Source organism: Betta splendens, chromosome 24, assembly GCF_900634795.4.
Source record: "Betta splendens chromosome 24, fBetSpl5.4, whole genome shotgun sequence".
Taxonomy (NCBI): Eukaryota; Metazoa; Chordata; class Actinopteri; order Anabantiformes; family Osphronemidae; genus Betta; species Betta splendens.
Window position 1 is genome coordinate 8,946,377 of NC_040901.2, and position 11,773 is coordinate 8,958,149.

Below are 11,773 nucleotides of genomic sequence, written 5' to 3' on the forward strand. Positions count from 1 at the left end.
CCACGGACATATTTTTAAACCCCGTCCTCCGCACCAACTCAATGTCTCCCCCAGGCCAGAGGGGGTAGATAGAAAAAAACAAGCCACGACTGTGGTGATCAGAGTGAAACAGATTATACAGTTCACTTACTGAGCTCCACCAGAGACTGAACAACAGATGAAGTTGCAGTGTGTCAAAAAAAATAAAAGGAGTAATTCCTGCTGAGTATCTGAACATGATATCAGGAACAGTCCTGCCACAAATAAAACAAATGACTCAGCAGACAGGGAGGGCGAGAGACAGGGAGAGAGAGAGAGAGAGAGAGAGAGGATAAAGGGCGACGTGAACCTCATCTGAATGATAAAAAGGTCACGATCTGTATCCGCTGCAGATCGGACTCAACTCTCAGCGATGCTCAAACCACATGAAAAGAACACGACACATTACCAGAGTAATCATCATGAGGTGTATTTATTATTAATGCCGTAATAAATTTTACATAATCTCACCTTATATGGAGGAGAATGAGATGTTATTTCAGGCACATGAGGAGCTACAAAATATGACCATTGTTTTTATGTATTAAAAACATGAGGCTTGTTTGTGTCGTTAGAAGGCACTGAAACATAACGATTTCGCAGTTGATCGGTACGGTTCAACGTTGGACCGGACAGAGCGTGGTGCCACCGGCCGCCGACCAGCGCTCGTCAGGGACCCACACACATGTTTGACGCCAGGAATGAGAATGAAGAAATGCCCACGAGTCACTGTTCAGATTAGCAGGTGTACGAAGTAACATTCAGAAACATGAGGTTAAAAAATCCAATGCACTTAATAATGCCTGTAATAGTAGCATTAAGACAACAGCTTAGTAAACAAACATAAACACAAACACCTGATGGAAAATTAGTGTGTAACTTCTGACTTGATGCCCTTGCGGTTTCTTTTTGAAGCCTTTTCTTTCTACTTGGCTCCCTCTGCTGGGAAAACTGCTCCACTGGGACCACGTCGCAGTACGACACAGTACGACTGTACTATTCAGAGCTGGAGGGCGTTTTTTTCTAATATTAGTGGTTAACATTCACAAGTTAATTTATTAAAATAATCACAGAAATCCTTCAAATCATGGTCAAATCTTGGGCGGGTGCTGTGCGACCTTTGACCTCTACTCCGCCTCCTCTGGGTTCTTCTGGAGGATCCAGACCTCGTTCCTGCGGTTGGTGAGCTTGAAGGGGCTGTCGTAGCCCGCGGTGTAGAACGGCTTGTCCACGAACTGGACCCCGTCCCTCTGGAGGCTCTCCAGCAGTTTCAGGAGCTCCTCCTGCCTCATGGTGTCGCTGGAGAAGCCGCCGTAGGTCCTGAGGAAGGAGTCGGAGCCTCACAGTTAACTGACTGAATAAAACAGTGTAATTATAATGGACTTATAAGTGGAGCAGCTCCACCTGACGTAGGCTGTGAACTCCTTCCGTTGCTCCACGAACACCTCTGGGTCGCTGGGTTCTGGTGGGCTCGCCTGTTGCTCCTCGGGGACGTAGAAGGACACGGTGAAGCGGGACTCGCACGCCGGGCCGGCGCCGGGGTCCACGCGGCAGGTCACCGGTGCCGTCATCTCCACTTTGGCCTCTGGGTGGAACAGAGCAGGGATCAGATGCCGCCGGGCGCTCGGATATCGGGTTTTCTAAACAAGCCCGCGGTTGCCGGGCGGCAAATCAGACCTTTGCAGGTACCGCCGCATGAACAGATGGTGGGAAGATGTAGGGGATTAAAGCCCCCGTTTATAGATCGCTGTGTCCTCACCGATCAACAGCACCAACAATATAGATTCTCATAAATAATCCTGCAGCAAACTGCTGAGCAGCACAAAAAAAGTTCTACAGCGCCCTTTCTCTTGCATTTACTCATCAACTTCCCCACAACTTCCACGGTGCAGATTTACGTGTTGGGCCCAAACTCACTGCTCTGGTTGTTGCCTTGGATGTAGCTGAAGAGTCTGCGGAAGCCGGCGCTCATGGCCGCGTCCATCTGCATCCCACTCAGCGTGGTGCTCGCCCACTTGGCGGCGTGGTAGGTGCGGACCTCGTAGTCCCGTCCCTGCGTGGGTTATGGACCGGGCTCGTTAATGCGCAGCTCGGGGTCAAAACGTCAATAAACGGCGCCGCGTCCGGGAACCTTCGCCGTGCGCGCGCAGCAGATCTGCTCAGCTGTGACAACTTTACGGCGACATAACGAGGGGACTGTTCATTATTCAGTTCGCCGCGTGCATTATTTATGGAGGTTTGCTGCTTTCCTGCCCCGCCCATCACACCTCCGGCTCATCCAAACACAAACTCCTCACGGGTGTAAACAAAAGGCTTTTAATGGACATCAATAATAAATTAAACGAGTTCACCTGAACATTTGTTCAGCACCACGATGAATATGGAGAATTTGACTGACTGCGAGAACGTGATGGTCGAGTAAATATTGAAGCTCGAAGGTTAGTTGGACAGAGTGAAGCACAGCGTTTACCTTGGGCTCCCCCGCCGTGAAGCCGGGGTTCTGCAGCCCGGTGGAGAAGAACGTCTGTCCCAGAGCTTTCAGCATCACGCGCGTTCGAGGCAAAAGTGTCGACGACGTCTGCAAAGCATCAAACGGAGCGCGAGGTATCAGGCGCCTGTCGTAAAAAGATCGCACAGGTAAGACGCCTGTTACGTCACGTCACGTGACACCAGTTATGTATCCGACGCCTCAGAAGTTGCACAACTCGCGGAAGTTGACGTAAACTTACGCGTAGCTTCCCGCGTATGATCGCGGCGCTCGGGCGGAGGGGCGACGCTGACGTCACTTCCGGCTACAAAAAGCTCGCATCTGATTGACTGAGCGACTGTGAACCTTTTGGTGTCATTTGTTGGGTGAAGCTTAAAGGCGAGATTTCACCAGGAACTCCGTAAATATCTACCATTTATTTAAGGCATTGTGATTTACATCAAACGAACCAAACACCCAATTTACAGGAGAAGTTTACCATTTACAGCGTTTATTAAACAGTCCAGGTGATGAGGCACAGTCACAGAGAGGTGACAGGGTAGAAACAACTTAAAAGCTAAACAGACACCCTTCAAATTTTTTAAATCATGTACAAATGAGGAAAGCTACCACGTGTGTAACAGGTCAGACCACTGTAAGAAATGTAAAACATGACTGTGTTTAGGAGCTAGCTACAGATTAGGCCTTCGTTGCTGCCACTGAGACGTTCCTACAAAAGGAGAGACGGGATGAGCAGCTGTGATTATAGCAAAGAGGAAAGCGAGCAAGACTGGATGCATAGTTCGGCATGTAACCCTTCTGTCTGTCACGTCCTGCAAGCACCTACAGACACGGAACCATTTAAAACAAACCCAACAAGTCACCACGCCCGAGATCGGAGCTCCAACCTGCTTGTGACCTAAAATGGAGGATGTAGAAGGTGTTGTCAGGTTTCACAAAGCACCGGCCGGCTTGTGACTGAGCGGTGTAAAGTCCAGGCCAGTAAGTGCATTCTGTCTTCAGATGGTACTGGGAGCACTGGGAGTCAAGCCTGGTGATTCTGGTGGATGAAGGACAAAACGTCATCCTTGGACAGTTTCTCCGGGTCCACCCGGGTCTGAGAGTCGTGAACTATCACCCCATCCACCCAGGCCCAGAAGAGCCGCTCAGAGTGACAGACGCTGTGGACAAAGACACAGCGAAGACAATCAATACAGCGCTCACCCAGAGACGCTAAGCCACAACAGTGCAGATGCTACGTACTGGAACGGGGCAGCAGCGTTTGCCGGCATGTCATACGTGGAATCCTTTGTTTTCTTGTTATAGAAAAATTTCTTGTTGGAGTTCTTGCTCCATGCCATCGTCCACGGCTCTGATAAGTGCAGCCAGAGCGTCAGACACTTTAAACACGTTAAATGCTACTTAGACACATTAAAGGAACCAACAACGTGACTGTACACACCATTAACAGTCTTAATGATGTATAGGCCCGTAGGTAGGAAATGGCGGTCGTCTCTACCAGTGTAGGACAGACGTGGGAATCCCCCTGAGCTCTTGGTTACCTTCATTTCGAGTCTGGATGAGAAAATAAAAACTTGTTGCAGTAAAGTAACTCAGACATTTACAGAATCACACCAAACCTGGACTTTAAAAGTCACTGCTCACATGTTGCCTTACCTGACAAAAATTTTCTCAATTTCCTCCAGTCTGTAAACTTCTTTCACTCTGATTTAAAAAAAAAGGTTAACTTTAATTCCCAATGTCCTTTGAATAGTTTTCTTATCTCATTGGATATGCAACTTCAAACTTTCACATCTTCCAGTTCCCTTCAAAACAAAAACAGCTGAATTCATTCGAGTTATTACCTGATAGGGTTCATGTCTGGTCTGCTTGGTTTGGCCACAGCTTTCACAAACTTCTCAGCCATCTGGATCCTGGACATACAATCGGATTCTTTTACTGAACTATAAAAAACAGAGCAATGCTTCCACGGCTAATGGTACAGCGCTGTGTCGACCTCAGCAGTTCTACAAAGGGTGGCACCAGTGTCCTACCGTTGGTTAAAGTGCTGACCTCGTACATCAGTGCCATTTAGTATTAGTGCATCCATTACATGAACTGCACCAATTCTCCGCTGAGCTTTGCCCTGAAGAACAAATATACTAGATTTGTACTTGTACAACAACTACGTAAGAGTTTAATGGCTGCGTACACACGTCAACTGAGAACAACTGGAGTATGTCGTCTTTTTGACAAATGGAGCCAAGCACAAGGGATTTTCCCTCAGCTCACCTCGCCCTTCAGCTCTTGGACGATCTCCACACTTAAAAGCGTATCTCTTGGCAACTCCAGCCGGAAACCCTCCAGTTTCTTCCAGCGCACAGGCATCTTTGCATCCCATGTATATATCTGAGACTTCTACTCAAAACAACACACAAGCTCAACGCAAATATCGACTATTCCTACATTAAAAGATGTGGATGGGCAAATTGAGATTACGTCAACAACTTCTTCTCCTAAGACTCACCCCTAGAGCTAGAAGGAAGATCTGCTCTCCTCCTCCCACAATGCACCTGTAGTCCATGATATGACGCAGCTTATCCAGTGTGCTTGAGTTTAGAGGAGTGATCTTGGATTGGAAGGACTCCACTTCTGAATTCTTGGGATCCAACACATATAGCACATAACACATATTATCATTCATTAGCAAAGTGATAAGAGTCGTTATTTAAATCTTTATTTTACAGGCCCGCTAAACTGCTTCTACCCCACTATGCATTTTTACATTTGTTGTTTTCTAGTTTAATCACAGATTTATAAACTGACCATAATCAGTTCATAGAACTTTGTCTTTGGATCTGAGGAAGCAGGAGTGACTCTGGCTTTGTCTGGGACCTGCAGATTAACAAAAACAGTTTAGAGACAAAACAATAGAGGTGTAATAGACTAATATTTATTAAAAGTGTTACCACACCCCCCACAGCTTCAGGCACTCCTTCCTGATGTCAGCTTGCCTTGGCTCTGAAAGGGTCCTGGAACCAAAAATACAGTGCCACAAAGTCAGTCCCACACTAAACGTACCGCTCATAAAGCTACAAATGGATGGGAAGAAAAAAGCGTACTCACGGGTCAACAACATAATCATGGATCTTGGCCAAGGCTTTGATCTGAACCGCACAGAGGCTGCAGTGACAGTGAATTCAATCAGCCAAGCAATATATAAAAAACTAAGTAAAACCTTTGTGAATATCGAGCGTCGCTACCTCTCGTTGGAGTTGACCATAAACTGGTAGAAGTCTGTATCTTCTTTGATGATGTTGGGGGGAACCACCTCTGTAACATCTCTGTCTGTGTTTCTCAGCTGGTTTAGTTTCAAGTTGACTCTGAACATGTATTCCCTGACGGCATCTGAACCAGGCTTCAGACCGCGGCACACAATATACCTGTGAATATGTGGGGGGAATTTCTGTACTATAGCTGACCAAAAACATGGACACACAGGCAAAAAACACAGATGCAACTCACCTCTCAGAGTTGGCAGGCCTGCTGGTGAGGGGTTTGAAGAGGGAGATCCTTTCGAAGCAGAGGTAGACCAGATAGACCAGACCCACACTGAAGGGAGTGAAGAGGTCAAAGGTCTTACAGACAAAGTGGCCACCTGGAGAAGACAAACGCACCAGTATACCGGTACAGAGTGAGTATAATATCACCAATGCTGTCTATTAATGGATAGCTATGCAGACTGTCTACATGACAACTAAGGCACAAACACACCTGTCCTGAGTGTAGAGAGGGCTGTGAGGAACTGACAGAGCAGAAGCTGCTTACTCAGGATCTCCTGAATGTTCTCCTGGCCTTCCACAGAGAAACCCTGCCAAAGTCAGAGGTTGATCCAACCACAGCCGATACCACAGGCAGCAGTCATATCAGAAAATCAAACAGTGATGTATTCTCACTCCATCTGCCATGAGGAAGTGCAGCCCTCTTCTCTCAGTGCTCTCCAGGACAAAGTTTCGAAAGGCAGTCACGTTTTCTGGCCGGGTGATGTCACCATCTCCATCGACTCCTCCCTCACCTAGGACCCACAGAGGTCAACCTTTCTCGGAACTATTCATCCCCTCAGACATATCCTAAGTGCAAAGTGCTTTGTCTGAGTGTACCGTAGTAAGGCTCGAACAGCTCGCTCGGCGCTGCAAAGAAATCCTCTAGTTTGAAGTCACAGGGTCCTTTCAGCGTCATGCCAAAGCCCTTGGCGTGCCAGCGCCGTTTCCACAGTATGTACTCTGAAAAGCCTCCAGGTCCTGCACAGACGTCACCAAAGTACAGAAGCTCGCCCTCACGGTCCTTCGTCAGAGGTCTCTACATAACAACAGTGGGACAAGACATAAGTTGGTCTGGCCATCTGTTTTTGTGGGCCTGTGCCTCTTGAGCCAAGTTCCTTTAACCAACTCACCCCTTGTGAATCCTTTGGGTTAGTAAACATATAGTCGAAGCAGTGGTCGAGGTTGGCCATTTTCATAGCTGCTCTAAATACACAACGCAAAATTAAAATTGTTACTGCATTTGATCAAAGTACACCTTAAAAGTGTACTTAAATATCGGTCATTAGTTGCTAATATAATTTCAAGCAGTAGCAAGTACTTAATAACTGACCTGTTCAGAAAAAAGACTCCTCTGATTGTCTCATAAGGGTTTGAGCGTGTCCGTGCTCTTCTCATCTCTTCACCCTCCAGGTCATCAAAAACTGTCTGAACGTCACATAGAAACAGCAGTAAATTCAAGAACAACACCTATATCCAAAAGGTACTTTACCGCCATTCATTATCATTTCATTAGAAATCTGTTATTGTCAAGAGTATCTGATGTTATTGTTCATTATTTTACGCTTAACATTACAATTAAAAACTGAACGTGAAAGGACAGTAGGTGCTTTACCTTGCACCTTAAAAGAGTGTGCAGGAGATCTTCTGTGCAGAATTCTGTCTCATCTTCAATCTGAAGTTTTCTCTGTGGGCAGTAGAAAACAAAACGTGAACAAGATGTATATATGTATCAAGCTAAATATATGTAAACGTATTTAAATCTGTGTCCTAATTTTTAATTTACCGGTCCTGTAACCATCCAGTCCCTCAGCTCATCTGCATCTGGGATCTCTGTGGTGCACTCTGGGAACCAATCTACCTTCTCTACAGCACTTGGCTGGTCAAATGGAAAAGACACAAACAAATATTTTAGCAACAAAAACAACCAACAGTTGCTCCGTTCTAAAAGACCTAATATAATTAAACTAACTAAAAACGTGACATTTATTAGTTACTGTTGTGTACCTCCGGTTCATCTTGCCAGTCCACATTGAGCTCTCCCTGGAAGCCCTGTAGTATGAGTCCAAGACCTCTTCTGCCTCGCTGTGTAGAAGCTTCCACAATCTCCTTGCGTCCCTGGCCAAACTTTCCCAAACCCTCTCCTTCACGGAAACCCATTTTAGCCTGAAGGTGTAAGAAGTAACAGAAAAGGGAATTATTTATTTTATTTATCATTTAAGAGCAGAGGAAACTCTGCCACACAGAAGTGTAAGTGTAAGTTAGTATTACCATGAGCTTCTGTGATACACTGTTGTACATAGAGAACTTGGAGGGGGCCTGTGTGGAGTTGGTGTCTGTGTCTTGGGCATCAAAGGATGATATGGAAGGCATAGAGAACCCAGGTCTGTGATCCTCCTGGTCACTGAGGGAGTCATTTTGGCTGGAGTCTGGACAGGACCACACATGCACAACGTCAGAGAACAACACGCTCATTCATTCAACGGCACTTGGACAAACGCCTTTAAAATTGTTAATTGAGTATGAGTTCTGCTTAATCGTTTGGTGGTGGAAACAACTGCTCTACCTTGTCTGGACAACCGAGACTCCTCATCTGAGCTGCTGTAATCATAGCGTCGTTTTGTGCCATGCAATGGTGGCAACGGTGCTTCCGTTCTTCTCTTCATTATGGCTGAAACAATACAAAGAGAGCGAGAAAAAAGTTATCTAGTTGACAGATAAGGTGCGAAAGACCTTAATTCATTATATAAGGAGCAAAATGCAAAGCAAACTAGTAAACAATTAGTCAGTTAATCGGTGGATGAATGAAAACCAATAATATTGACGTCAACATTACATATAATAAAAACTGACTCTCAGCCAATGTGATGAGAACTTAATAATGACATAAGAATCTCAGCGCGTACAAACACTGGAAACAAGCATTTACCTAGCTGTTGTGTTGCTGTTAGCAGCTGTCAGTTAAGTTGTAGTAAAATGGGCCCATGCCACTCTCCGAGATTCAGTTTGACGGGAAACAACACGGAAGTACACGGACCTGGTTGTTTAGTGTCACTGTTGCAGCTGTATGTGTTTTCTAACAAACCCAATCTGCGCGGCTGTAGCAGCTTTAGCCGTTAGCCGGCTAAGTTAGCCAGCTAGTTGTTAGCAGCTCAGGAGGACAACTTCCGTCTTCTGCGACGAGGCAGCGTCGACGGGGCGTTAATTCCACATGTTTCCAGATTCACAGTTTTATTTCAGTATGAAAAAAAATGCTTTTAAATGCACAATTGCTGAAGTTTCACATGAGCCCGTGTCTGCTCTGGGCGAGCAGGGGTCCTTCTCCCTCTGATGACACGTCATAGTGACGCGACAGTCGTCCAGAAAAGTGCCCGCGTTTTTTGTTTGGGCATTTTTTTAACCTTATTTAATTCATTTACAAATCATAATCTAAATTGTGTTACATACAGATGTAATTCATGTGTGTAAAAATTGGAATTCGTTTAAAAACAATTTCGAGTAAATAGAGAAACATAACACATACAGATGTGAACACAGATCTGACACAGTGGCGTAAGTTACCTTTGAGCCTAAGAATAACACTTTTAATTGCATTGTTCTTAAGTGATTAAGTAATTAGGTTTTCTTTAATCAGTGCTGCGTGTCTTTTAGATTGGGCTAATCTGTTCCTGGCACGCGTGCTAACGGATCCTGAGCTGTGTGTCAAAACAATTAGGTTGTTTCCAGTGCTAAATTACTGTATTATAGGAAAGTAGGTCCCTGTGATTTCAATCAGTCAATTTTTAAAATGTTTATAGCTGCTCATTTCGGTACCCTGCATAAAGAGAAATCTTTTTTTGCTGCAAGGTCATTGTTTTTTCTCCTTTTCAAATGTTGAGCACTAAGCGAGGTACAGTTGAAAGAGATTTCCTCTAAATGTGCTTTTGTTTTGTGGCTTCATGAATTCTGTGATTGCATCACATCCTTAAACATGTCTTTAAAATAGATATTTATTCATCCTCTTTTAAATGTTGTCGACTTTGGAGGGCTCTTACATTTGATAAACACAAACGTATTATTTGTGAATGTGTTGTCCTTTGCATCATCTGTGCCACTGACATTGTTGCGGTGCAATTGGTTTTTTAGTGGTTTTGTTAAACTGGCCCTCGTTAACCCATGTGGACGTCATTGTTTTGTGTTGATGGAGGTTTGTGTAGTTGGTTACCTGTGGTTTTGGAGCCTTTCTCATGGTATATTAATCCAGCTAATCCTGCACTGGCACAAAAGCACATAGACACCGAGATCCACACGAGCGTCATGTGACGATCTTACGCAATGAACGCGGTGCTTTATATACGACCCACGGGCACCGGACCTTCCTCCAGGGAGGTCGTTACCGAGCAGGTGAGGGCTGCGTGTGGTGCTGCTGCTGCTGAGGCTGAGGCTGGAGGAGGAGACAGAGGCCGGAGAGGCCCAAAGAGCCAGGGAGGATCAGTCTGATCCAGTCGCCTAGCAGAAACCCCCACGGGCCGGTGCCACGGGAGTCCTCGTGGTCTCCACTGAAGAGCTGGAGAGAACAACAACAATGTTTTTTCGAATCCCTCGACTGACGCCCGGATATATTAGATTCCTCCAGGTGCGTAAGATGCTTCGGGCCGGTCCTCTTCTTTAATAGATCAATGGTTGTTCTGGACATAAAGGGACACTTGGAGTGGTTTAACAAGTTCATTTAGAACCTTTGAGAACAAACAACTGTTGGAATAGGAAGTTAAGGCCCTGAACATGTCTCTGTCTTACGGATTTTAAATATTACAAATTGTCCTAATATCCAAAAAGTAAACGTTAATAGAAACAACATTGCTGATTTATCTCTGCGCACAAAGTGCCCATCTTTGTCAGGCCAGGATTTGGAACGGGGGATTAGAGCAGCCTGTCTTTGAAAGGATTTGGATCAGAGATGCCCCAGCTCCCTGGGGTCAGATAAATGTCCTCTAATTGGATCCCTGAGGAAATCACACACGATCCACGTCCCCAGTAATCCTGGTGGATGCCGCAAACATAGACATCCTGTTGTTTGTGTTTGTTAAACACTATTACTGTATGTCATTTCTGTTATAATATGACAGAATACTACAGTAAATTATTCATTTCGTTGGTAAATGGTCTCATTCCAACACTGATGAGGAGTCTGACTGTAGGACTTGGATTGGCTCAGAATCATGAAATGTCTCCACGCCTGCAGAGGACTGTGTGGGATGTGTGAACGCCGACTCGCACTTAGCGAACATGGAAGTGATAGTGCGACTCTTCCCGTACGCTAAGACCATTGCTGGGATCAGACAGGTGTGCGACCAGGTCCACCTGGCGAAGGACTCCGCCGCAGCCAGAACCAGGAGGCGCATTCCTGGGTCGCCGTCGTCATCCTCAGCGACGCTGGTGTCCAGTGGAGGTGGTGGTGACGCTGACCCCTGCTCTCTCTTGCAGACTCAGGCCACCCAGACCGTGCTGCAGACCCAGGAGGGCTCCGTGGTGCCGCGCGTGGCCGTCCTGCTCGGCCTCATGGGCATCGGCGTGTCGGGATACAGCTCACGGCAGCTCGCGCTGCACTGCAAGCCGTCGGGTCACCTGTTCAGATGAAAGGGACACGCACACACACGCATGCACGCACGCACACGCACACGCACACACACACACACACACACACACACACACACACACACACACACGCACACACACACACACACACACACACACACACACACACAGAGTTACCTGGCTGCTAGACCAAAGTGATAAAGTAAGAATGACTTTAATCTCTACCACATGAGAGCAAACAAGCTTATTACCAAAATGCTTTCTTAATAACGGCCTGGAAAGATGAACAAAGATGTTCCTGTTTTGCTTTTTCTCTGTGAATCCCAGCTAATGATGCCCTCGCAGTCGTTCGAATTTAATTCCACCCTGGTTGTGGGTTCATTATGATGTTGGT

General features: G+C 46.0%; 2 protein-coding genes across 3 annotated transcripts; both read right to left on the bottom strand.

Annotated features, from left to right (window-relative positions):
• Nucleotides 1-435: 435 nt before the first annotated feature.
• On the bottom strand, nt 436-2,719 carry hebp2 (heme binding protein 2). Its single transcript, XM_029141017.3, has 4 exons — nt 2,489-2,719; nt 1,936-2,071; nt 1,423-1,603; nt 436-1,338 (listed from the first exon to the last, which is right to left on the bottom strand). The coding sequence occupies exons 1-4, from the start codon at nt 2,561-2,563 to the stop codon at nt 1,146-1,148; spliced, it is 585 nt and encodes a 194-aa protein (XP_028996850.1). The 5' UTR covers nt 2,564-2,719; the 3' UTR covers nt 436-1,145.
• A 184-nt stretch (nt 2,720-2,903) lies between these two features.
• cmtr1 (cap methyltransferase 1) lies at nt 2,904-9,148 on the bottom strand. Of its 2 annotated transcripts, none has more exons than XM_029141009.3 (24): nt 8,843-9,148; nt 8,372-8,476; nt 8,077-8,234; nt 7,813-7,971; nt 7,592-7,684; nt 7,421-7,492; nt 7,139-7,233; nt 6,939-7,011; nt 6,646-6,844; nt 6,442-6,560; nt 6,260-6,356; nt 6,011-6,143; nt 5,749-5,928; nt 5,612-5,668; nt 5,460-5,517; nt 5,312-5,380; nt 5,013-5,144; nt 4,778-4,903; nt 4,540-4,631; nt 4,351-4,419; nt 4,163-4,210; nt 3,948-4,060; nt 3,749-3,857; nt 2,904-3,666 (listed from the first exon to the last, which is right to left on the bottom strand). In XM_029141009.3, the coding sequence occupies exons 2-24, from the start codon at nt 8,469-8,471 to the stop codon at nt 3,531-3,533; spliced, it is 2,487 nt and encodes an 828-aa protein (XP_028996842.1). In that variant the 5' UTR covers nt 8,472-8,476; nt 8,843-9,148; the 3' UTR covers nt 2,904-3,530. The 2 variants fall into 2 exon arrangements, with proteins under 2 accessions (XP_028996842.1, XP_028996841.1); XM_029141008.3 differs by having other exon boundaries at nt 8,735-9,148.
• Nucleotides 9,149-11,773: the final 2,625 nt, after the last annotated feature.

Bases quoted from the DNA above. Each gene is read 5' to 3' on its own strand.
- hebp2 (XM_029141017.3), bottom strand. From the start codon at position 2,563: ATGCTGAAAGCTCTGGGACAGACGTTCTTCTCCACCGGGCTGCAGAAC. The intron at 2,072-2,488 runs GTAAACGCTGTG...TAACCCACGCAG, and splicing joins TCACGGCGGGGGAGCCCAAG to GGACGGGACTACGAGGTCCG. The intron at 1,339-1,422 runs GTGGAGCTGCTC...CTCCTTCCTCAG, and splicing joins GAGTTCACAGCCTACGTCAG to GACCTACGGCGGCTTCTCCA.
- cmtr1 (XM_029141009.3), bottom strand. From the start codon at position 8,471: ATGAAGAGAAGAACGGAAGCACCGTTGCCACCATTGCATGGCACAAAA. The intron at 5,669-5,748 runs GTAGCGACGCTC...CTGTCACTGCAG, and splicing joins ATGGTCAACTCCAACGAGAG to CCTCTGTGCGGTTCAGATCA. The intron at 4,420-4,539 runs GTAGGACACTGG...TTGTATGTCCAG, and splicing joins GGTCAGCACTTTAACCAACG to GATCCAGATGGCTGAGAAGT.